The sequence below is a fragment of the Erythrolamprus reginae genome, chromosome Z (genome assembly GCF_031021105.1).
Source record: "Erythrolamprus reginae isolate rEryReg1 chromosome Z, rEryReg1.hap1, whole genome shotgun sequence".
NCBI classification, from domain to species: Eukaryota; Metazoa; Chordata; class Lepidosauria; order Squamata; family Dipsadidae; genus Erythrolamprus; species Erythrolamprus reginae.
In genome coordinates, this window is record NC_091963.1 from 34,405,051 (window position 1) to 34,431,381 (window position 26,331).

Sequence of the window (26,331 nt, forward strand, 5' to 3'; positions counted from 1 at the left end):
TAAAAATAGATGACTTATAGAAAAAAAAATCATACTCCATGCCTTTGTTGTGGTCTCTCTTAGAAGGAAGAAAATGGATGAACTCAGGAGTTCAAAATGTCCTGATTAATATTTAACTCCAGCACTACTACCACATCTTAATCTCCATGTAACAAATTGTCCATAAATATGTTATTGAGGATTATATTAGAGCTTTGATGTATTTCTTTGAAATATTTGTAATGTACCTTCAGTAGCTAGTTACTTATTAAGCAAGGGCCAGATTACACACAATCTTTACTTTTTTAAAAATAGGGATTTTTAGGAATAGCTTTTGAAACTACAGTGAGGGGATAATGTTTTTAAGAAATCCAGCAAAGGCTATTTCTATTGGCTTGGAAACCCATTGATAGAAAAAGCAACTTATTTTCTGATATAAATAATGATTTCAGAAGGGAATGGCTTTAATCAAGATTGTGAAGTGAGAAAAAAGGGTTTTCAAAAACACTTGCTTGCACCATAGTTTTATCGTTGTTTTATATATTATTATGTAATATATTTGTATATTCCTCTTACCATATTCTTATTAAAGATTAAAAAATGATAATACACATAAAAAACCAACTTAATGTTGTATATGGAGCCTATAAGCCTTCAGGTGTTGCTGAGTAACAATTTCTAGAATACTTTAACATTGATATACTGACTGGGCTGCTACAGTACAATTAGGAGGGCATTTTCATGGTGTTTGTAAACAGCATGTAAATGTTTGTAAACCGACAAGTTTATGGAAAATGTGCATGTTTTATTTTGACAGCATGAAAACATTCCTTTTGAAGACAAATCATCTTCACTTAAAGTGGTAAGTATTGCTGGTTTTTAACTCTAATAAAGAGAAAGAGTTAGTCTATTGCTGACAATACAGTGATCCCTCGATTAGCGCGGGGGTTACGTTCCAAGACCTCCCGCGCTAATCGATTTTCCGTGTTATAGTGGTGCAGAAGTAAAAACACCATCTGCGCATGCGCGCCCTTTTTTTTCCATGGCCGCACATGCGCAGATGGTGGAGTTTGCGTGTGGGCAGCGGGGAAGACCCAGGGAAGGTTCCTTTGGCCGCCCAACAGCTGATCTGTTCCGCAGCGCGGAAGCAGCGAGGAGCCGAAGATGGAGTTTCCCCGTTGCCCAGGCAAAGGGGAAACCCCATCTTCGGCTCCTCGCTGCTGCCGCGCTGCGGAGCAGATCAGCTGTTGGGCGGCCAAAGGAACCTTCCCTGGGTCTTCCTGCTGCCCAGGCAAAGGGGAAACCCCAAGAGAGCCAAAAGAGCACCGGGCCGGTTGGTTCCCAACCAAAAGAGTTTTCCCCGATTGTCCTCGGTGGGGGAAAACAGCGAGTCGCCAGGCTCCCCATCTTCAAGAGAGGTGCGACGGCTAGCCAGGATCCAAGCAGAAAAGGCACGCGCTCCCAGCCGCTGCGCCCCGCTTGGAGAGCAGTGGCGAGCAGAGCACAGAAGACGACGAGGCTTTCGAGGGCTCCAAGGCGGGCGGCGGCGCGTCCTTCGAGCATGCCGGCAGGGACCCCAAGCTGAAGGCGGCCACCACACACACACACACCGCCGCCGCCATCCACCCCGCCGGGTTCCCCGCTTGCTACCTCTTTGCCTTCTCCCGCCTCCGAGGCCGACCAGCCCAAGCCGCAACAGACACACACACACACATACACGCACTCCCTCTCTCGCGCTTACACAGATGCACTCAGACAGAAAAGAAAAAAAATCCCCAAAAGAGAGGGACAAGAGGCAGGCACAAAGCGGGGGCACAAGGGGAGCTGCCCGGCAGAGGTTGCTTTTTTTCTTCTCGTGGGCAAGTGGAGGGGGGGGGAGAGAGAAGGAAAGAGAGAGAAGGAAAGAAAGAGATGAGAGAGGGAGGAAGAGAGTGTGAGAGAGGAAGAAAGAGAGAGAGAAATGTAAAAAAAGGGGAGAAAAAAAGAGAAATGAGAAAATGATTGAAGCAGAGAATGACAGGAAAGAAAGAGAAAGAGACAGAGAAGTGACTCTTGGTGATGACGTATGACGTCATCGGGTGGGAAAAACCATGGTATAGCAAAAAAAACCGTGGAGTATTTTTTAATTAATATTTTTTGAAAAACCGTGTTGTAGCGTTTCGCACTAATCGAGACCGTGCTAATCGAGGGATCACTGTAGTAGTTAAAATTATATATAGATGTCCAGCAATGGGAGGAGTATTCAACCAACTTTTCAATAAGCAACTTTTATCTTCCATTCTTTTCAGTAGCAAGACAATAGCAAGACTGTTTGGTAGCAGGAAGGAAATGCTTTAAAAGTTTGGGGCAACTGAGTGCCACAGAAAAATAGTCAACAATCATTAGAATAAAAATGATCACACTTTTTATAGTTTAAATCAATTATAGATGTCGGAGACATAGTAGCTACTAGATTGTTCTAGTGTTTTGGATTGGTTACAGTGTAGCTCAGACATTTGAAAGAAAATATTTCTATTTTAAACCAATCTATTGATTGGTCCTTCCTCAGAACCATGGCAAAATGCAACACAAAAGAGGTTTCAAAATTTTTACACTGATGCAAGAATGTCGTTTTCTCTTCAGGATTTCCTGTGGTATCCAGAAGTCAATGGTTCTATGAAGCAATGTATCAAGGCTTGGATAGAAGTGAGTTGTATAGATGATGATGGTGATTGTGATTATGATGATTATGATTATGATTACTATTACAGTGGTACCTCTAATTAAGAACTCTTCTACTTAAGAACTTTTCTAGGTAAGAACTGGGTATTCAAGATTTTTTGTCTCTTCTTATGAACCATTTTCTGCTTAAGAACCTGAGCCCAGGAAAATTTGTCAGGAAATTTGAGAGCAGCACAAAGGCCCAGCCAGTTTCTTGCCATTCCCCCTTTAATTCTGTCCCTCTCGGGCTTTTCTGGGTGCCAGAGAAGCTTTTCAGTGGCGCTTAAGGAGACTTTGGCAGTCTAGAGCGAACGAAGCATTTTCCTTTCTCTGAGTGCTTGGAGAGGGAATAAACCTCTGCAAGCGCCCAGAGAAAAGGAATGCTCCCTTCGCTCTGGGCAGTGACTGTCCACCTTCTCTTCTTCCTCCTCCTCCTCCCACCCAAATTCCAAGCTTTTATTTCTTTCCTAATGGATTTGCACGCATTATTTGCTTTTACATTGATTCCTATGGGAAAAATAGCTTCTACTTACAAACTTTTCTACTTAAGAACCTGGTCACGGAATGAATTAAGTTCTTAAGTAGAGGTACCACTGTATTATTATTATTATTATTATTATTATTATTATTATTATTATTATTCCAACAAATGATGGTTTCTGGAATTCATAGTCTCTAAAGTAATTTTAGTAAAAATGATTCTAATAATAAGGATGTTTTATAAATGCTTTTTCTGCTTAAAAAATAAGTCAATGATTATGATTTTGTTGGGATAAATTTGTCTTTTATTATGTCTTAGGGTTCTTCATCCAAACCTCATATACTTGTAGTAGGAGCTGCTACGGTAAGCTATTTGGATACTAGTCATTCAATAACCAAATAAAATTATGACAGCCTCTGATTTCAGCTGTTTCACATATTCCATAAACTCTAATATTGTTTTTTTTTCTTTTTTCCACTCTATTATTTCAAGTTATGCAGAGAATTAGGGTATTGGCTAACCTATCATTATCAATATAGTATACTACTATTTCTTACATTGCATAAATTGCCAACCTAAGCTTCCACACATTTATTTTTCTTGCTGCTATTGTTCCTATAGCTAATAGAGTATAGTTAATTCTTGACTGACAGCTGGCATCAGAATTTATGCTGTTATACACTGTTAATACATATATGCAAACTCATTTCAGTTTGCTCTCAGTTGATGGCTATACAGATAGTCCTCGACTTATGCTCACAGTTGGAACCGGAAACCTGGTCATAAGTCATTGCAGTCGTAAGTTGAGACACCTACACTATCAGTCCCATTTTTCCAACAGTTGTAAAGTGAATCACTGCAGTCATTAAGCAAATCGCTTGGTCATTAAACATATGAGTGTTTTTTCTAAAAACTGGCAAAAACCTTTGGAATTCACATGACCATGGGACACTGCAACTGATCATAAAAGCAAGCTTGTTACCAATTATCCAAAGTATAGTCAACTATGAAGGAGCCATGGGACCCAGCAGCACAATATTTTATATGAGTAAAAGTGCCTTACAGGCTATAAAGCATACATTACCAGGCTGTCATAATTCTGAAAGGTCGTAAAATGATCAATTGTAAGTCAAACACTACCTGGTACTAGAACTGGCAGCCTCATTGTTAAGCAATGCAGTCATAAAGTAAAAATAATTTGACTGGTTGCAATCATTAAGTGAATCAGTAATTAAATGCAATGGCACATGACCACAATTTACAACTTCCAGCTCTCTGCAGCATTTGCCAGACTGAAGATCTCAAATGGTGTTCATATTACTATAGGATACTGCAATGGCTACAACTTCTAGAATCAATCATAAATCTCCTTGTTCAGTGCGCATACCACCTCTCCCCCATGCTTCCCCTGACCCCCTGTGCATGCACGCATGATTTCCCAATACCCTGTCTGCAGCCTGGGATCAAAATTGAGCTGGGGGGGTCACCACATCCTCCGCCCCTCCCATTTTTGGCCTAGCAGGACACTCTGCAGGCTTCTGCAACCAAAAACGAGCCATGAAGGGATACCGCACTCCCCGCCCCTATTTTAGGTCTAATAGGCCTCCCTGCAGCCTCCTGGGACCAAAAATGGGATGTGGGAGAGCATGCATCCCCACAACCCATTTTGGGCTTCCCTGTAGCCTCCTGGGACAAAAACAGGCCATGGGGGGTGCTGCATCCCCCACACCCCATTTTGGGCCTAGCAGGCCTCCCTGCAACCTCCTGTGATTAAAAACAATCCAAGGGGGGCACGCTGCATCCACCGTGCTCCCTCCGTCCCCCCTGTGTATGAACATGAAACCCCTTTCCCTGCATGCTCACACTTCTCCCTCATATGCCCTGCCCTTACACATCCCGAAAATCAGCTGGCCATAGATTCACCACCATAGCTATATATTTATGTATTAGTTTCAACTATTCTTTATTTATTTTTAAATATATCAGTCCATGGTTTATAAGATTTCTGAAATAGCAACAGTTTTAATTCATTTTCCTTTAATGTCCTTTTCAGTGGTCTATAAAAATTCACAATGGTAGCAATGAAGCACTCACACAATACAGGATCAATATCACTTCAATTGCTCCCCTTCTGGAAAAGCTGGCAAGGAGTAGCGATGTCTATTGGGTCTTGCAAGGTAGAATTTATATTGTATTGCATACTGCTGTGTTGCTAATGGTTTTTCCTAGGAATAGCTGCTGAGGTTTGCTCCATTTTGTAAATCATGACAGCTACATTATTAAATTTCTGTGAAATCACATTTTGTACTGGAAATAATTCTATATGAAATCTGAGCAAATACTTAATAAATATTAGCTTCCTTTGAAATAGATGATTTGCTCTAAGTTGCATTATAGATTAGAAATTTTTCCAAAATGCAAATTTAAATAATAGCCTACAATTTTTCTGATCACCTATGAGGAAAAAAAAATATGTCAGCTAAAAAAAATAGGGTTTATTGTTAGTCCTCTTTGCTATGTTATATCCCATAATAACTATCAGAGTAAAGGTCTTCAGTTAAAGAAAGTTAAGAAAGTCTTCCCCAAAGTGGACTGTTCAATGGCAGAAATCAATTATATGTAGAAGTGAGACTACATTTAATAGAAAAAAAAATCAGGCCGAGGTTATATATACAACCACCTTTCAAGTATGATTTAGTTTGGGTAGCTGGATTAAGCAGAAAGCTTTATGAATTTTATAAATCCTTTTGTGGTATTATATTATCCTAATTGGGGAAGGCATTGTCAGTTATTCTTTTATACCTACCGTATATATTGGGAACAAAGATAATTTGTAGCATGGAACAGTCTTTTCTTCAGCAACTTTCTAATTATAGGGATGGAATTCAGTAAGAATTTTTTTGCTTTGTGTGAAGAAATATTTTAATATTAATTTATCCCAGCTACTGTATTTCATTTGGCACTAGACACAATAATTATTTGAACTGTTATTAAATAGCAGTTTATTTCAATGAAATTTGGTGGCAATCAAATTTGCCATTGTTTGCTAAATGATATAAGCTAGTGATTTTCCACACTCTTGCAACTAAATATTTATTTGTTGCTTTAATTTATAAAGTAGTAAATCAATTTTTTTTTCCCAATTCAGATCCAGTTTATGAATATATGTTGAGTGAAAGCAGAAAAATGATCACTAATGAGAAACTAAATGCTTACAATGAAGCAGTGGTCAGTATTTTGAACAGCAGCTCAAAAAATTCAAAAGCTAAAGTAAAAGTTTTTAGTGCATCTAGACTAATAGCAGAAGAAACTATAATTCAGTCATCAGACGGCTTACATCTTCCTGAATCAAGCAGAGAAATAGTGAGTAATATCTCTGAAACCATTAGAAGTGATAATGACATTAAATAGTTCTAGACTTGAACTTGCTTACTAAATAGGCATTGAAAAACTGTCTCAAAAACATTTTCAATTATAGTGTTCCCTCGATTTTCGCGGGGGATGCGTTCTGAGACCGCCCGTAAAAGTCGAATTTCCGCGAAGTAGAGATGCGGAAGTAAATACACTATTTTTGGCTATGAACAGTGTCACAAACCTTCCCTTAACACTTTAAACCCCTAAATTGCAATTTCCCATTCCCTTAGCAACCATTTAGATTATTACTCACCATGTTTATTTATTAAAGTTTATTTAAAAAATGTTTTTTAAAGGCAGACAAAAGTTTGGCAATGACATATGACGTCATCGGATGGGAAAAACCGTGGTATGGGGGGGGGGAACCGCAAAGTATTTTTTAATTAATATTTTTGAAAAAAATATAGACGTTCCGCAAAGTTCGAACCCGTGAAAATCGAGGGAACACTGTATATACAGTAGAAATATTCTGCAAAGTCAACATTTAATTAATAGCCTATAAATTTGATAAGATATATTATAGAAATTGGAATTAGATTCCTTAACATACTTAATTTATTTTTTCTTTCCCTGCATAAATTATTCCCAGTTAATTCAGATTATTTGATTGAATGCTTACCGTATTTTTCAGAATATAAGATGCAGCGAAGTATAAGACGCACCCTAATTTTGGGGTAGCAAAACAAGGAAAAAAGAAATTCTTTTCTTTGCCTATCAGCATCAAGATCAGTAGCATCCTCACTTCCACTCAAACTTTGATAACAAGTAGCACAGATCTTTTTATCCATTTAAAACAAACCCTATGGGCATTTAAGTGGAATGGTGGGGTGGGGGATGATTTTCACGAGGGAAGAAGAGAGACTTGGTACCGAAGGCTCCACTCCTTCTGCTGCCATCTCATAAACACATTGCCGTGCTTCCCAGCAAGCCCTCTACGCCTTTGCCACCTTGGTTGGAAGCTGATTCCTGAAGCAGGAAGTTGGGACTCATTTAGTGAAGTGGGTACTGCGTGAGAGGCGTTAGGCAAGGTGGGCACCAGCAGATTGAGCAGAGCCTGCTTTGCCATGGAGGAGCCCCCTATCCCGTGCCTTTCCCCCCCTTTCCCCTGCCAACGGCTGCTTCATCTTTTTCCATGCGTGGTTGGGAAGATCTAGGAAGGGGGGAAGGAGACTGGGGGATGGGGGGGGGGATCCATTCTCTCCAATCCTGATCAGTGTTCCCTCTAATTTTTTGGGGGTGGGTGGGTGGAAAAGTATAGTGTCTGAGCGGCAGTCCCTTCAGGACTGGGCGGCACCGAAATAATAGATAGATAGATAGATAGATAGATAGATAGATAGATAGATAGATAGACAGACAGACAGACAGACAGACAGACAGACAGACAGACAGACAGACAGACAGACAGACAGACAGACAGACAGACAAATAAATAAAAAACCCATCCTGTTTTGCCTCAGAGAATTTCAAAATAAAATACTGTACTGTGTGTCTATAACAGTGAGCTCATAATAGGGCAACTCTATCAATATCAAAATGCCACTTAAATAGTTGAGCTAGTTTCAAACTAGATTTTGATTTTCTTTCTCTCTTCCTTACTCCCATTCTTTTTCTTTCTCTTTTCCTTCCTCTCTTTTTTCTATCTGTTTCTCTCTCTTCCTCTCTCTCTCCTTCCCTCTCACTCTTTCCCTCTCGGCTTCTGGGCAGGTTTGGAAAACTCTGAGTTGATGAGGATTTTTAAGTGAGCGATTGCTCACTGCTCAGCTTAGAGGGAACTATGATCCTGATCAAGCAGTCCTTACAGGTCAGCTGCCAGGAGAGCGATCTGTGGTTCTCCTGCCAAGAAACTTTGTAATGGGAAGAGTTGGGGGGAGAGGAAACCCCTCTGATTGCAAAGCCCACACTGGGAAACAGAAGCCGAAGCAGCCTTCCAAAAGCAAGCTTTATTCCATGCCTTGCACCATAGGGCCCTGGACAAACCCTTCCATCTCACAAGCAGCCTTGGCAGCACTGGAGTTCTTACAAGAGCAGTTAGTGAAATGGAACTCAAATAGCTTTGGGAGTCAAGAGACGCACCCGCTCCCAACCTTGTGCAAACTTTCCTCCCTTTGTCGGTCTGCTTCTCTCTCTCTTTTTCCTCCCTATCTTTCTGTCTCTCTCTATGCCTGTGAATGGGTGTGTATGTGTTGCTCTCTCTCGTTCCCTGCTTCTTCTCACTGTCAGAAAGCCCTGCCGCCCTGCCTGCGCTACCTGCAGTGGAGGCTTCCCTCCCCCTCCACCCTGACCGGCTGTGGTGGGCGTGAGAGGAGAAGGAGGGGGAAGGAGGAGGTTGTGCTCATTGCTCAAGCAGCCCAGCATTACAAAAGGGGAAAAAAAACCTGACGAAAATCCCGAAAGAGAGGAAGCACATCTGCAGGCAGTGGCAGAGGCAGGGACACACACACACACACACCCCTCTCTCTATCACTCTCATTCTCCCCCCCTTTTTCTCTGTAGCTGGGCTAAGCCAACAGGCTCTTTTCTTTACTCTGTCATTTATTTCTTCTTTTTTGGAAATCAGGGATGACAGAGGAATGATTGCCTCTCACCCAGTGCCCCATTCGCCAAACGAGTCCCTACCTCCCACTTCAAGAATCAGGCACCAATCAAGGCACAGAGGGCTTGCTAGGAAGCTCAGCAATGTGTTTATGAGATGGCAGCTTCCAGGAGGACTGAAATGCTGCCTCTCTATCCGACTTTGCTGGGAGAAAGCCAGGCTTACAACATAGGTAGGAAGATGGGGCGTCTCAGGAGCAGAGACTCCATTTAAATATCTATAGAATTTCTTTTAAACGTCCAAATGAAAATGAGGATCTCTGTCGCTTGGAGCCACCCAAAGATGCAACACGCGGAGGCTGAAAACCTCTGAAGGATGGGTGCCGGCAGGTGGGTGGGGCTACCCTCTTTTGGGGAGTAAAAAGGTGCATCTTATACACCCAAAAATACGGTATACAGTGATTATCGCGAGGGTTCCGTTCCAAGACCCCTCGCGATAATCAATTTTTCACGATGTAGGGTTGCGGAAGTAAAAACACCATCTGCGCATGCACGCCTTTTCCCCCCCATGGCCGCGCATGCGCAGATGGTGGAGGTGGGGAGCAATGAAAGTGCGGAAGCCGACAGATTGCTTTGAATGTCGGCTGCCCCCGCCCCCCCAGCACCCGCTCGCCCGCCGCTCGCCCGCCCTTTGCCCGGCCACCCGCCGTTCGCTCGCTGCTCACCCGGCCACCTGGGTTCGGGGGGGTGCTGGGAAGCCCCCCAGGCCGGCTGCGACCTTTTAAAACAGCCGCGCCGCTTCCCAGCTGACTCCCAAAGCCAAACGCGGAAGTGGTTTTTTTTTTAATTAATATTTTTTTTAATTAATATTTTTTTTAATTAATATTTTTTTTAAAATCGCGATATAGCGTTTCGCAAAGATCGAGATCGCGAAACTCGAGGGATCACTGTATTCTCTGGTATGCAACAGTTAAACTGACCTGAAAAAACAGATTCAAATTCAGTTTTAACATTTATTCATTTATTTAGCACTATAAAGGTTGCAGGGTGTTAACATTAAAAGCACCTGTAATATAAGAAAGGAATTTTATTGGGTGTATTGCAATTTTATTGTGGTTCTGTGGATTGATAAAATCCAGAAAATTCCTATATTGCCTAGGAATTCTCAGCCGTTTATCTTGGTTAGCCCTGTACTTCAGTTTTAAAAAGCACTGAGATATGCCAACTGTTCCCTGATAGATTTCCAATATCCAATTTCCTGGTAAGATGAAGAGTTATTCATCTTACAGAAATATTTTATTGCAACATGCTATATTGTTATTATTTTCACTTCTGAAAAATTAACTTTTTCAGAATTAATTGTATGCAAATAAGGTATTAGGCTTAATAAAATGCACTTTAAAATTTAACAAAGATAAAATTATGTTTTCTATTTTTGTTTTTCAATAGAGCGCAATGATTCTAATGAACAGCCACTGCAACAAGATTGTAAAACCTATTGATGGCTCATGCTGCCAACCTCAGCCTCCTGTGACTTTGATACAAAAGCTAGCTCTTTGCTTTTTTGCTTCATCTGTAATTGGATATTTGATTCTTGTTCTCATTCGTCGTAACAATAATCAGAAGAACAAACTATGCACTGATATGGAGAGTGGAGAAGAGAAAAAACCTGCCACTAATTCTCCAACACTTTCTACTCTAGAGACACTTTTCCAGTCCTTCTGCAAACTTGGCTTAATTATGGGCTACTTCTACTTGTGTGATAGAGCAAACCTATTTATGAAAGAAAACAAGTTTTATACTCATTCATCTTTTTTTATACCAATAATTTATATCTTGGTATTAGGAGTATTTTACACAGAAAATACTAAAGAGGTATCTTTTTCTTTTGCGCTAAAATTAAGAACTTAGATTAAACAAAACTGACAGTTATGGCAAACAGTAGTGACCTTCGTATTGTTTCATCATTACTGCTTTTAGATATCATAATCGTCAATAAAACAGAAAAAGAGTTTAGCCCTATATATTTTCTTGGAAGCCAGTCTCATTGGATTCAGGAATAATAAACTAAAGTGATTTATGTTATAAAACCACTAAAAATAAAATTGCACAAATAAAATGGTATAAATATAGTTTATTATTTAATACTATATTTATTCTTTTTACCCAAAATTATTGACTATGTTGTTTCAGTGGATAACATTGAGTAAACCTTAAGCAATGTATTTCCTAAAATGCTTGTAGTTGTTCTTACCCTAAAATTATTTCTTCATACATTATTGCATCAGAAATCATTTTCTGCTGTGTTTAAAAAGCTAGCAGGCAAGAAGTATATGAAGTTTGTTAGCTGAAAATGGATAGGTTTAATGCCCTTGCAGCTTATTCATAGTGTTCTGTACAGTCCTTTGTCTTGCAGTCTCTATTAAATACTTCAACATGCATACTTATGGTTAATTGGTGTTTGAAATATTATTTCAGATGTATTTTCTATATGGTAGTATTATGGTTTCCTTAATTGTTCTTTAAAGTAACTACCTTTTCCTTTATTTTGCACAGACTAAAGTGTTAAATAGGGAGCAGACTGATGAATGGAAAGGATGGATGCAGCTTGTCATTTTGATCTACCATATCTCTGGAGCAAGCACGGTAAGTAGTTTTTTTTAAATACAATTATTTTTCAGGGAAATAGACTTTGGGACTACAATATTAAATTTAAAATAACCTTTTAAAACATTTGTTGCATTGGGATGGTTGAATATTGTTTTGAAAGATGTACCTTTGTCTCAATTTTCTTGTAGTATGTAGGGATCTAATATAAATACAAATATCAATTACTAAAAATGACTGGATAATTTGAAAATAACATTAAATATATTTTGTGTATTTAATGCTACCTTTATTATGCTTCCTTCATCTTATCTTTATGGTACTCAAATTGGAATACATCCACTTGTGGAAGAGGGATTTGATTTTCTGTTGGAGAGATTTGAAAACATTCCTGAAATACATGATAATTTTATATCTCCATAAGATAATATTAGCAAACAATACTAGCAACAATTGATGCAAATGAAATGTTATATCATTTATCCCCTCACTGGTGTGACATCTCTTTAGCAGTGCTGTTTTAATTATGGCTCTTTGTATATGGTTCTAAGAAGAGTCACTTTTGTTCTTCTAATGGAGTAGTTGGAACAATGTCCAGTCTACATACCGTGTTTCCCTGAAATGAGACAGGACCTTATATTTTTTGGAACCCCAAAATATGGCTTATTATTGGAGGGTGGGATTATTTGGGGGTTGCAATAGGTGGCAAGCATGGGACTGGATGTCCCATCGCCACTGCCTCCCCTCCCTGTTCTTGGCACTGCTGCAATTGTCTCATAGAGCAGGCTTGTTGTGCCATTGCATGCATAAACTACAGGACTGCCACGAACTTCATCATACAACACAGCTGGGATCCTGCTGCTGTTCATGCATGCAACAGGACAGGCCTTGCAGAATCCTGCTCCTCAAGGTAGCAGCGGTGGTGTGACGAGTCTCACAAAGACTCATTTTTGGCAGGTAGGACTGTTGGGCTGTGAGACACATGTTCTACTTGACACTTGTAGCTCCGTCACATTCCTTGGCATTGTGTGCAGAGAAGCCCATTGTAAAAAAAAACCCTCTCACATGTTCAATCAAACTTCTCGAACTTGGAGAAGTTTTCTTTCATAATGGACTTCTCTGGACACGATACTGAGGAATGCAACAGAACTACAAGTTTCAGGTAGAACATGTTAGTAGTCGGTGTTAGTGGAGGGGTCAGAGGTTGACCTTTAGGTCTCTCCCTTGTGGGGTGCCTCAGGGGCCGGTTCTTCCCCCCCTGCTATTTAATATCTACATGAAACTGTTGGGCGAGATCATCCAAGGGCATGGGGTGAGGTATCATCAGTATGCGGATGATACCCAGTTGTACATCTCCACCCCATGTCCAGTCAACGAAGCAGTGGATGTGATGTGCCGGTGCCTGGAGGGTGTTGGGGTCTGGATGGGTGTCAACAGAGTCAAACTCAACCCTGATAAGATGGAGTGGCTGCGGGTTTTGCCTCCCAGGGACAATTCCATCTGTCCATCCATCACCCTGGGGGGGGGAATCACTGACCCCCTCAGAGAGGGTCCACAACTTGAGTGTCCTCGATCCACAGCTTACATTAGAGAAACATCTTTCAGCTGTGGCGAGGGGGGCTTTTGCCCCGGTTCGCCTGGTGCACCAGTTGCAGCCCTATTTGGACCGGGAGTCATTGCTCACAGTCACTCATGCCCTCATCAACTCGAGGCTCGACTACTGTAATGCTCTCTACATGGGGCTACCTTTGAAGAGTGTTCGGAAACTTCAGATCGTGCAGAATGCAGCTGCGAGAACAATCATGGGCTTACCTATGTATGCCCATGTTACACCAAAACTCCGCAGTCTGCATTGGTTGCTGATCAGTTTCCAGTCACAATTCAAAATGTTGGTTATGACCTATAAAGCCCTTCATGGAATCAGACCAGAATATCTACGGGACCGCCTTCTGCCGCACAAATCCAAGCGACCAGTTAGGTCCCACAGAGTTGGCCTTCTCCGGGTCCCTTCGACTAAACAATGTTGTTTGTCGGGACCCAGGGGAAGAGCCTTCTCTGTGGCGGCCCTGACCCTCTGGAAGCAGCTCCCCCCAGAGATCAGAATTGCCCCCACCCTCCTTGCCTTTCATAAGCTCCTTAAAAACCACCTCTGTCGTCAGGCATGGGGGAATTGAGATTTTCTTCACCCCAGGCCTATATAATTTATGCATGGTATATTTGTCTGTATGTTTGGTTTTTAATAAGGGTTTTTAGTTATTTTAAATATTAGATTTGTTATATGTTGTTTTATTATTGTTGTTAGTCGCCCCGAATCTACGGAGAGGGGCGGCATACAAATCTAATAAATAAATAAATAAAATAAATAAATCGTACCTGGGACTTGTAGCTCCGTCTTGTTCCTTGGAGAGAGAGAGAGCAAGTGAGAGGTGGGTGCGCACCCCCCCCCCCAGATCTGGTCGGGTTCTCTGGGCTCTGCCCATGGCAATTTGAAAAGCACTCCTAGCTGCGAGGAAGAGGAGACGAGCATCGATCCCTGCCTTGCATACTCCTCCTTGCAGACAGGAGCACATTTCAAAACACTGTCAGAGGCAGAGTGTCTTACTGGGATACTGTTAGTTCCAGTTCCACTTCCAGCTGTTTCCACAGAGCAGGAAGCACACTTACAGAATGGCCGCTGCCCTGACTGGATTTTGGAAACTGTGGAGCCGTAGTTTGAGGCAGAGAAAGAAAGAAAGAAAGAAAGAAAGAAAGAAAGAAAGAAAGAAAGACTTCTGCGGTTTCTGTTTTTGGCTGCACATAAGGAAAGCAGCAGAAGCCCTTCTTTTTGTACTTCCTGCTCTATGGTGACAGTCATCCCTTCCCCCCTGCTCCTCTATGTTCCATTATCCTCTCAATTGAGTACTGACTGACTGGAGCGCCCATCAGCATGCCAGATGGGATGGTGATTGAGCCAGAGTCTTCCTGGGGAGAGGAGCCTTGCAGGACCCTTGGCTGCACTCCCTTCCTCCCATAAGTCATGCTTACTCTTCCCAGGCACCTGGCAGCGAGATACCAGACATCCCTGACAGATGCAGCTCAGCTGTCTTGGTTTCGGCCAGTGCTCCCTTCTCACAGCTAAGCTTGCTCTGCAGATGGCTGGCTGGGGGCCTCCATAGGTGGCAGCAGCAAGGGCAGCAGCAACACTTACAGCGCGTCAGCCGTTCCCTCTAAGCAGAAGCAGCCAGCAATCAAACCCAAGCTGACCGCCAAACTTCTAGCTGTGGGTACAGCAGCAGAAGCAGCCCGCGAGCAAACCTTTTGGATGGCGGGGGATTGGAGTGTGCACATAAGACACAGCACCAGGACAAGGAACCTTTTGGCTGCAATGTTGCATGCAAGAAACCTTTCCCCCCCTTTCACTCCAAGAGGCTGCACAAGCGTGATGTGTCTCATGGAAACTCATTTCTGGTGGAGTTTGGAAGAGGGAAATATTTCCTGCGTCTAGTTTCTCTGCTGTCTCACCCCTCTCCATCTGGTTGAGATCTGCAGGCCAGATTCAATGATCTGAATGCGCTGCTACTGCCCAGGAAGAGAACAGCATGATAAATGGGCTCTCTCGCAGCACCTCCTCTCTCTCTCCTCATGTGGTGCATCTATCCCACCAAATCAGGCCTGACTATCTCTGGAGACACAGTTGCCACTTGGGAAAAGTAGAAAGAGAAGAGACGCTACGAGAGATCCAATTGCTCATGTTATTTTCCTGGATGGTGGCAGCATCAGACGTTTTTCTTTACTTTGGAGTTTTCCTGCAAAGAACATCCGAGAGAGAGAGCAGTGGTGGAGAGAAGCCAGATGCTGGTAAGATGCGCTTCTCACAGCCCACCCCTCCCAATCCCTTGCCTCACCTGCTACCCCAGAATTGTGCTCGAACACTTTAACAGTATATAGCAGCTTCACTGCTTCTCTTTTTCAGCAGGCCTTTGCATGGAAACTCCTTGAAATGTAAAGAAAAAGTTCTCATGAGTGTGAGAAGTTGTTAATTGCTCGCACTCACGAGAAGTTTTTCTTTACATTTTATTTTTTTTTACATTTTAAGGAACTGCAAACACCAGCCAAGAAAGAGAAGCAACGAGCTGTCAGACTCTGGTAAGATGTTTGGGCAGAATTTGGGGATGGCAGATGGAGCAGGGGATGTGTGTCTGTGGTTGGGGAAGGGGAGTAATTTTTTTTGGGGGGGGGGGTGTTATTTCAAGGCATGTCCTGAAAAGCCCTGTTGACTTTATTAGAAACATAGAAGTCTGACGGCAGAAAAAGACCGCATGGTCCATCTAGTCTGCCCTTATACTATTTTCTGAATTTTATCTTAGGATGGATATATGTTTATCCCAGGCATGTTTAAATTCAGTTACTGTGGATTTATCTACCACGTCTGCTGGACATTTGTTCCAAGGATCTACTACTCTTTCAGTAAAATAATATTTTCTCATGTTGCTTTTGATCTTTCCCCCAACTAACTTCAGATTGTGTCTCCTTGTTCTTGTGTTCACTTTACTATTAAAAACACTTCCCTCCTGGACCTTATTTAACCCTTTAATATATTTAAATGTTTCGATCATGTCCCCCCTTTTCCTTCTGTCCTCCAGACTATACAGATTGAGTTCATTAAGTCTTTCCTGATAAGTTTTATGCTTAAGACCTTTCACCATTCTTGTAGCCCGTCTTTGGACCCATTCAATTTTGTCAATATCTTTTTGTAGGTGAGGTCTCCAGAACTGAACACAGTATTCCAAATGTGGTCTCACCAGTATTCTATATAGCGGGATCATAATCTCCCTCTTCCTGCTTGTTATACCTCTAGCTATGCAGCCAAGCATCCTACTTGCTTTCCCTACTGCCTGACTGCACTGTTCACCCATTTTGAGACTGTCAGAAATCACTACCCCTAAATCCTTTTCTTCTGAAGTATTTGCTAACACAGAACTGCCAATACAATACTCAGATTGAGGATTCCTTTTCCCCAAGTGCATTATTTTACATTTGGAAACATTAAACTGCAGTTTCCATTGCTTTGACCATTTATCTAGTAAAGCTAAATCATTATTATCAGGACATGTCTTATTAGAGGGGAAACACGGTATCTAAACGATTTTATTATTTTATTTATTTACTATAAATGCTTCTATGTTGCTTCTGTTGCTTAATTTTCACTCCTACATGCATACATGTAAAAAGATCTGTCTCTTTCATCATGAAATCAATGAATGGTTAGTTGGGTATCTAAAAGACAAAATATGTAGGGAATGGACGTCTAGTAATACAGAGATTTACTGAGGCAAAACTAAAATAAAATGGATTTCATTTATGGTTATTTTTAAATTAGAATGTAATCAGTGAAAATTACTTGATTTTTAAAAAATTTCCTATGTTTTTGTTTGTAGTTTTTGCCAGTGTACATGCACATCCGTGTTTTGGTTGCTGCATATCTATTCCAAACAGGCTATGGACATTTCTCATACTTTTGGATTAAAGGAGATTTTGGCATTTATAGAGTGTGTCAGGTAAGAAATTTCAAGATTGACTACAATAAATTCACTAATTTTCTATTACTGTTAGGTAAAGTTCTACATTTGGTACATTCTTGAAACATTCATTGAAGCTGTGCAAAGAATAATGTTTTTGTCTCTGAACCAATTGCCCCTATGTTGTAGTAAGGTCTCAGGCATAGATTCAAATTCGTTATCAGTGCTAACTTGGCTTGTGTGAATGGTGGATCTGTTCTTACCAAAGTTCATGCTTTACTCCATGTCAGAATGCCTAGATTTTTGTATTCATTGGACAAAACTTTACACAGCTGTGCCTTTTAGAAAAGGACTTTCCTTCAATTCCACATTGAGACAAAAATTATGAAAATAGAAAGACTTTGTTCTCAACTAACAAAATTTTAAGCAGCTATTTTATAAAACTGGTAACTGCAGACTGTCTCATTTTCAGAGAGAGAACTGCTTCATCCCACGCCCTATAAAGCTTAGAAAAAACTAAACTTTATAGTGCTTGGGAAGGAGGCAGTTCTGTTTCTAAAAAAGAGACAGTCTGCAGTCTCTTGCTACAGATAAACATATTGGTTCAAGGTTTTAAGGTGCCTATTAGAATTCTTGAATCATTATTTTCAACCAAATAAAATTGTTATGAAATGTCTAGCATTAAATATTAAAAACAACAATAATAGAAGCAACACTACATATGCCTTTGGGCCAAAAAAGATGGAAAACAAAACAAATCAAAGAAAGATTGTGGCTTACTTGCTGCTGAAAATAAGAAGATGGCAAAATTGACAGAACCACAAGTATCAAAGGAGGGGGGTCTTCTGGGTTCGACCAGTCTGATCCTGCCTGCCAGATGCACAGAACCCTTGCCAGAGCCTGTTGCACATATTCAGCATGTGTGGAGGAAGATCCAGGATGGCCAATGAGATTCCAAAAGGAGATTGAGACCGCCACAATGTGAATGGAATGGAATGGAATAGAAATAGGAGAGATTGGAATGGATTGGCATGGAATTGCAGTAGCAATAGGATAGAGTGTGAATGTGAATAGTTTGGAATGGAATTCAACTAGGTATCACAGGGCACTGCCAGGACTGAGGGAGCCAGTCTCGTCTCTGCACCCATCAAGCATTCCATGTCCTGGTTTCTCTTCCCCACCTCCATTAACTCTTCAACTTTAGTTGTACTTGAAATCTTAATTTTTCCAGAGGGGCTCAAATAGTGGAAAGGCGAGATAGAAAGATAGAGGGAGAGAAAGAGACATTTTGATTGGAACTTTGGGGCTGAGAAGAATTGCTGCAAAAGTGACTTTCCTGAAGTGGACCACTAGACCCCTTAACAACTTAAAAATGATCTAGAAAAAAGAAGTCAATCAAAAGAGCAATATCCCCAGGAGCAAAGCAAATTAAAATTTAATTTAATGTGTAATGAACTGCTATATTGGCCAGACCCATCCAGTCACATGACCACCTAGCCACGCCAAGCCAGTCCAGCTCCCCAACAGTCTGGGGAGATCGTGAATTGGGCCCGTTTAAAAAGTTTGCTGACCACTGTCTTAAGAGCTATTTATAACAAAAATGCAAGTCTTAACTTATTTAAAAGCAAACCATATTAAATTACAGAAAATTTCACAGTAAGATCTTTATCCAGTTTATCTCTAAATTCATTGGGCAGAGATTTATTTATATTGCTAATTCCTTGGGAGTAGTGTTGGGCTGCCCTGGGTATGCCTGATTTTTGCTGATTTCTTTACTTCCGCGCATGCGCAGAAGCAAATTATCATGTGGGAGTGCCCATGTTTGCTGATGCCTGTGTGCATATCCGTGCCAGCCTCCGGGACGATACGGTAGGGGAAGGTAAGTGTGGCCCTTCACTGCTCGGGAGTGCTATGTGTATTTTCTTGACTGCAAAATGGTTAAGTTGGAGAATTTGGAAATTGCTCTCTGGGCATAAGTCAAAGTACTAAGCTACAAATTTCAGCTTTACAGTATTCATTTATTAAAATAGAAGTGAAATTTTCAGATAAATTTTCAGATTCTGTTTTTCTTTACCATGCACAATGTATCAGGCCCTGTAACTGTAGATAACAAAACTGATATGATCAGTGAGTTTCTAAATCTCTAATCATTAGTTGGTTCTACTAATTAATATAATGTATTCCCTTCACAAAGTAGAACATACCTTTTTTTGGTGTCAGAGTAATTTATAATAGCAGAGCGCAGAGAGCTTGTTATCTGAGTCATCTTATTTTGCTCTACAGTCCTTTCCCAAAATAAGTGAGCTGGTATATTAATTTTCATTCCATTATTTTACTATTCAAATGTCATCAGTTAACTAGTGTTTTAATATTAAGGTCCCTGCATAACAATAGGAATTGTGGGAAATAATTTAAGCACTAGCAGTATAACTAATCTTAAATTTCTGTGTTGAACTGGAATTCTGCAAATCTGCTTTAGACAAGCTCTATCACAGTGAAAGGGAGATATTTCAGGAGTGAAATGCTATCGGGTTCGGCATCCTAGTAGTGGTGACCACTGGTGCTTTGGAGAACTAGTAGCAGCAGCAGTGCGAGGCTCTGCACATCTCCCCGTACATCGCCTTTTCCTTGCTTTTCACCCTCTGCACATGCGCAACGCCTTCTTCACATGCACAGAGGGTAAAAAAGCATACGTTTCCAAAACAGTGAGGAAGGGAAGTAGATTTCACCATTGATATATTTTGCCCAGATCTGTAAATGTATAGTTTGAATGTATATTCCAAAATGAATGCAAACACCTGTTAGCTAAACAAGACAATGTTATATTAGGGAGTTTTAGAGGTTTTTAAACTGAATTTTAATTCAACTTTTTTAGAGCCTGAGTTGCAAAATTGTTATCTAAACTACAAATGTGTTTAAAAGAGTCTGAGCTTTCTGGTGAAATTGCAATCAGATTAAGATTATATTAAAATGTACAAATATTTCATTGCTATGTACTTAGGTATTTTTCTCAATATTAACAGGTTTTGTTTCGACTGAACTTCCTGGTTGTGGTGCTATGCATTGTAATGGATCGATCTTACCAGTTCTATTACTTCGTTCCTCTAGTCACTTTCTGGTTTTTAATAATATATATTACATTAGCTCTGTGGCCTCAAATTATGCTGAAGAAAGCCAATGGTAAATATTTCATTTTACATCAAAAGAACAGCTAACATAGCTAACAATAACCATCTAATACTCAACTATTTTTCCACCAGCATTTGAATATCTTAAAAATTCTCTATCCATTTCTCCTTCTTTGCTAAATTGGAATTTACTAAAAGTTATATATTTGGCTCTTTTTTTGTGCACAAAACAATTGTTTTAAGATGGTCTTGGCCCAAACCAAAAAATGTATTTTTGCCTTAGATATAATTACCACAGAAAGAAGTAGTTAAAGGTGTAGAAAATTACAGTTAAAAGGTTTCATTGGAGATGGTGTGATCAGATACTGTTGATGATTGCTGAAGGGAATGCCCGGTGGGAAAGTGGTGGGAAGAATGGAGACAGGAGTGTGTGGGGCAGGCTCTGACATACAGATGAAGCACTACAAAAAGGAGGCAGCTCAGTATATAGTTGTCCGAATCTTACCAAAAAGAGGGTTATTCAATGTATTGACCTACTAATAGGATTTACATAGTGTGTTTATATATAATAATACAGAATTTGTTTCTAAAAATTAAAAATAATTTCTCTTCATTGTTGTTTTTCTACAGGTAGTTTCTTCTGGCATTCTGGCTTGCTGTTAAAATTAGGATTCCTGTTTTTCTGCATTTATTTTTTAGCATACTCTGAGGTTTGTATTGAACTTTAAGTGTGGTAGAATACAAATTCAATCTAGAATTAACACTTAAAGAGAAAGCATTTACAATATTGGAACAGGCAAGGTAACAACCTAGTGTGTCTGAAAAGAACAGGGTATTTGTTGAAAACAATTAACATGCTTTTAGCTCTGAAGTAATGCATTAACCATTTTATGATAAATTGAGTGTTGAAGTACCTGGATCCAAAAACAGTGCATCTGTTTTCATAATGCACATTAGTCTATACTCTTTAATTATGGAGCGAGGATATTAAAGCGAAGTCAAAGGAAATAATATTTGGATGTTTTATTAAGGATATGTGTGGGTATGTGTGGGTACACAAACATACAAGCAAACAAAACAAATCACATTCTAGTTAAAATGATGGAGACTCTACTCAAAAAAAGGATAAATCAGCACCTAAAAACCAATAACTTATTGGACCCAAACCAGCATGGTTTTATTGAGGACAAATCATGTCAGACTAATCTCATTGATTTCTTTAACTATGTCACAAAGGTGTTGGGTGAAGGTGGTGCTGTGGATATTGCCTATCTGGACTTCAGCAAATACGGTTCCACATAAAGAGCTGATAGAGAAGTTAGTGAAGATTGGACTTAATCCCTGGATAGTTCAATGGATTTGCAGCTGGCTGAAGCGTAGATATCAGAGGGTTGTTGTTAATGGCGAGTATTCTGAGCAGGGCCTGGTTACAAGCGGTGTGCCACAAGGGTCTGTTCTGGATCCTATTCTTTTTAATATGAGTGACATTGTGAGTGACATAAGGGAAGGTTTGGTAGGGAAGGTTTGCCTATTTGCCAATGATTCTACAGTGTGCAATAGGATTGATATTCCTGAAGGTGTCTGTAATATGGGAAATGATTTAGCTTTACTAGATGAGTGGTCAAAGCAATGGAAACTGCAGTTTAATGTTTCCAAATGTAAAATAATGCACTTGGGAAAAGGAATCCTCAATCTAAGTATTGTATTGGCAGTTCTGTGTTAGCAAAAATATCAGAAGAGAAGGATTTAAGGGTAGTGATTTCTGACAGTCTTAAAATGGGTGAACAGTGCGGTCAGGCAGTAGGGAAAGCAAGTAGAATGCTTGGCTGTATAACTAGAGTTATAACAAGTAGGAAGAGGGAGATTGTGTTCAAAGTTATAGCGGCACTGAAAAAATGACTTATGATCTTTTTTTTCATACTTACGACTTCTGTAACATCCCTACGGTTACATGAACAAAATTTAAATACTTGGAAACTAGATCATATTTATGACAGTTCTAGTGGCCCAATATAATATGATCACTCTTTATCCACCTTCTGACAAGCAGAGTCAATGGGGAAACCAAATTTACTCAATAACTCTGTTATTCACCTAACAGCTGCAGTGATTCACTTAACAACTATAGCAAGAAACAAAATTCACTTAGCAACATAAGTTTTGGACTGGGAAATTTTGAGAGCAATATTGAGAAATTATGAGAGCAGAAAATATAAATGCTGAAACTTGTATGATGACATCTCTGCAAGTGTATCCTTTTGATGACATGGTTTGCAGATGTTGCTGGCTATATACTATATTTCCATATTTTTTTAGCATTCCATTTCATAATTAGCCTTTTAAATAATCACCCTGAACATTTTTAGTAGAGTAAATATGCTGTTGAGTAGGCAAAGGTACGGAGCCTGTACATGTGTATAGTGTATGATTAATCATAAAATACCTTTTCAAATAACTTTATTATTGTACTAGTAGTTTTAGCTATTTAATTATATTAAGATTTGGAAAGTCAATATTTGGCTATTACAGTGATCCCTCGAGTTTCGCGATCTCGATTATTGCGAAATGCTATATCGCGATTTTTCAACCCGGAAGTAAACAACACCATCTGCGCATGTGCGCCCTTTTTTTTCCCTATGGCCACGCATGCGTAGATGGTGGAGTTTGCTTCCCCGCCGGACAGATCAGCTGCTGGGCGGCTTCCCTGGGTCTTCCCCCTCTTGCCGGGGTTTCCCCTTTGCGTGGGCGGCGGGGAAACCCCAGCGCTGCTTCCGCGAGCAACGGCGTGGGCAGGCGAAGGGCGGGCGCGCGGACAAGCGGCGGCCGGACAAACGGGAGCAATGCGGCGGCCTCACAAGCGGCGGCCGCGCCAGCAACGGTGGCGCGGCGGCCGGACAAACGGGAGCAACGCGGCGGCCTCACAAGCGGCGGCCGCACCAGCAATGGCGCCGCGGCGTCCGGACAAAGGGGAACAACGCGGCGGCCTCACAAGCGGCGGCCGCGCCAGCAACGGCGGCGCGGCATCCGGACAAAGGGGAGCAACGCGGCGGCCTCACAAGCGGCGGCCACGCCAGCAATGGCGGCGCGGCGGCCGCACAAATGGGAGCAACGCGGCGGCCTCACAAGCGGCGGCCGCGCCAGCAACGGCGGCGCGGCGGCCGCACAAACGGGAGCAGCGCGGCGGCCGCACAAACGGGAGCAACGCGGCGGCCTCACAAGCGGCGGCCACGCCAGCAACAGCGGCGCGGCGGCCGCACAAACGGGAGCAACGCGGCGGCCTCACAAGCGGCGGCCACGCCAGCAATGGCGGCGCGGCGGCCGCACAAATGGGAGCAACGCGGCGGCCTCACAAGCGGCGGCCGCGCCAGCAACGGCGGCGCGGCGGCCGCACAAATGGGAGCAGCGCGGCGGCCGCACAAACGGGAGCAACGCGGCGGCCTCACAAGCGGCGGCCACGCCAGCAACAGCAGCGCGGCGGCCGCACAAACGGGAGCAACGCGGCGGCCTCACAAGCGGCGGCCACGCCAGCAACAGCGGCGCGGCGGCCGCACAAACGGGAGCAACGCGGCGGCCTCACAAGCGGCGGCCACGCCAGCAATGGCGGCGCGGCGGCCGCACAAATGGGAGCAACGCGGCTGCCTCACAAGCGGCGGCCGCGCCAGCAACGGCGGCGCGGCGGCCGCACAAACGGGAGCAGCGCGGCGGCCGCACAAACGGGAGCAACGCGGCGGCCTCACAAGCGGCGGCCACGCCAGCAACAGCAGCGTGGCGGCCGCACAAACGGGAGCAACGCGGCGGCCTCACAAGCGGCGGCCACGCCAGCAACAGCGGCGCGGCAGCCGCACAAACAGGAGCAACACGGCGGCCTCACAAGCGGCGGCCGCGCTAGCAACGGCGGCGCGGCGGCCGCACAAACGGGAGCAACGCAGCGGCCTCGCAAGTGGCGCCCGCGCCAGCAACGGCGGCATGAGGAACGCGGCCGCCGCGCCGCTCGTGCCGGGAACCAAACAGCCTGAGTTGCTCCCGGATTCTCCTCCGACCTGCCCTCAACTTACCTTCCAGCTGATGCTTCGATCCTTGGAAGAGGCCAGAGCGCCTTTCTGCACCACACTCTCCGCTTCGGTTCCTTTCCGGAAGATGGAAGTTTCTCTCCTTCCATCCTTTCTAGCAATACAATACTTGATGGTTAAAACCATCGAGTACAGTATTGTATTGCTAGAAAGGATGGTTAAAACCATCGAGTATTGTATTGCTAGAAAGGATGGAAGGAGAGAAACTTCCATCTTCCGGAAAGGAACCGAAGCGGAGAGTGTGGTGCAGAAAGGCGCTCTGGCCTCTTCCAAGGATCGAAGCATCAGCTGGAAGGTAAGTTGAGGGCAGGTCGGAGGAGAATCCGGGAGCAACTCAGGCTGTTTGGTTCCCGGCACGAGCGGCGCGGCGGCGGGCAGGCGGGTCCTCAGCTGTTGGTCGGGGGTCTTCCCAAGTGCGGAAGTGAAAAACACCATCTGCACATGCGCGAGGGCACGCATGCGCAGATGGTGTTTTTACTTCCGCACCACTATATTGCGAAAAATCGAGTATCGCGAGGGGTCTTGGAACGTAACCCTCGCGATACTCGAGGGATCACTGTATATTGAAATATGAAATTATTTCATTTTGCAAGGTGTTAAGGAATTAAACAGTGGCTTTTTTTCCCCTTCTACCATAGGATCTTAATGAGGTGTAATGATTCATGAATGTAATCTATTTTTGCAAAATAATAATAATAATAATAATAATAATAATAACAACAACAACAACAACAACAACAACAACAAACACCAAATGGAGTCTGATATGAAATAACAGATCCTTTTTCCTATCATTAAATATTAAGATTAACTATATTTTCAGGAACTTTGCCTTTCATATATATAGTGGATATAAAATGTGTACATACCCTTGCTAAAGTACCACGTGTATGAGATGTAAAAATAAATAAATTGAAGCATAGTGGTTGAAGTGTTTTTCTTCAGCTCACCCTGACTTTAGTCAAGGTGAACGGAATTATACCCAGTTTCAAATGCCAATCAATTTTGCACAAAAGCTTCAGGCCTTTGCTAAATGCTGAAGGTGAAGAGAAATTTAATCTTTCAACGTGAGAACTCAAAGTGTACCTCTAGATTAATGAAAGAATGGCTTCACTAGAAGTAGATTAAAGTTTTGGAGTGGTTCGGGTTCCAATCGAAAATGTATGGGAGGATTCTGTCGAAGAAATGCCCCCTTAGACTGACAGATTTGGAGCACATTTGCAAGGAAGTGTAGGCAGATTCCCTGGATAAAATGTGCCATGGTGATAGCTCCTACCCCAAAAGACTAAGTGTCATAAAATCAAGTTTCAACAAAGTATTAGTTTAGGAGTGTGCACACTTATGCAGGTGCATAAGTGTATGTTTTTATTATCTTTCCCCCTAAAAAGACTTACATCTTATTTTTTCAACTCTACAGCTTATATGTTATATTAAAGGTGGGGGGAAATCTGAAATGATTTATCTTGGTCTTATTTTTTTACATCTTAAAAATCTTAATGGGTGTTTGGACTTTTATATCAACTGCATGATGAAGTATGGAGTCTTCATTGAAATATATTTGTACTCATGGGAATTGAGTATTTGTGTCAGATGACTTAGTAGTATAACATAGTTGTGTGCATGTATGTTTGTTTCTTACAGGATCTATTTGAAAAGGTTTTTTCTATATGGCCATTGTCCACGTTTTTTGAACTAAATGGGAGCGTCTATGAATGGTGGTTTAGATGGAAATTAGATCGATATGTATGTATTTTTTTTAATTTTTTCATGTTATTTTTATGTGATCTTATCATAGCTATAGTCCCAATATGTATGAATAATTTCAGCTTCAAAGCAAAATAAAAATTTAAAAAGGGAACATAAATTTAATGTTCTAACTATAATGTTAAATTTATGTTTGCTAAATACAGAAATAAAGCAAT

At 41.8% G+C, this 26,331-nt stretch overlaps 1 protein-coding gene across 3 annotated transcripts in view; it reads left to right on the top strand.

Moving 5' to 3' along the window:
- The window catches only part of CASD1 (CAS1 domain containing 1), a 55,899-nt gene that overhangs the window by 14,386 nt on the left and 15,182 nt on the right, over positions 1 to 26,331 (top strand). For all 3 annotated transcript variants that reach the window (XM_070726697.1, XM_070726695.1, XM_070726698.1), the window contains exons 5-15: positions 797 to 841; positions 2,602 to 2,664; positions 3,479 to 3,523; positions 5,214 to 5,337; positions 6,309 to 6,523; positions 10,556 to 10,981; positions 11,663 to 11,752; positions 17,131 to 17,250; positions 20,235 to 20,391; positions 20,970 to 21,049; positions 26,051 to 26,152. In XM_070726697.1, the coding sequence (XP_070582798.1) occupies positions 797 to 841; positions 2,602 to 2,664; positions 3,479 to 3,523; positions 5,214 to 5,337; positions 6,309 to 6,523; positions 10,556 to 10,981; positions 11,663 to 11,752; positions 17,131 to 17,250; positions 20,235 to 20,391; positions 20,970 to 21,049; positions 26,051 to 26,152 (1,467 nt within the window). The remainder of the gene's footprint in view (positions 1 to 796; positions 842 to 2,601; positions 2,665 to 3,478; positions 3,524 to 5,213; positions 5,338 to 6,308; positions 6,524 to 10,555; positions 10,982 to 11,662; positions 11,753 to 17,130; positions 17,251 to 20,234; positions 20,392 to 20,969; positions 21,050 to 26,050; positions 26,153 to 26,331) is intronic.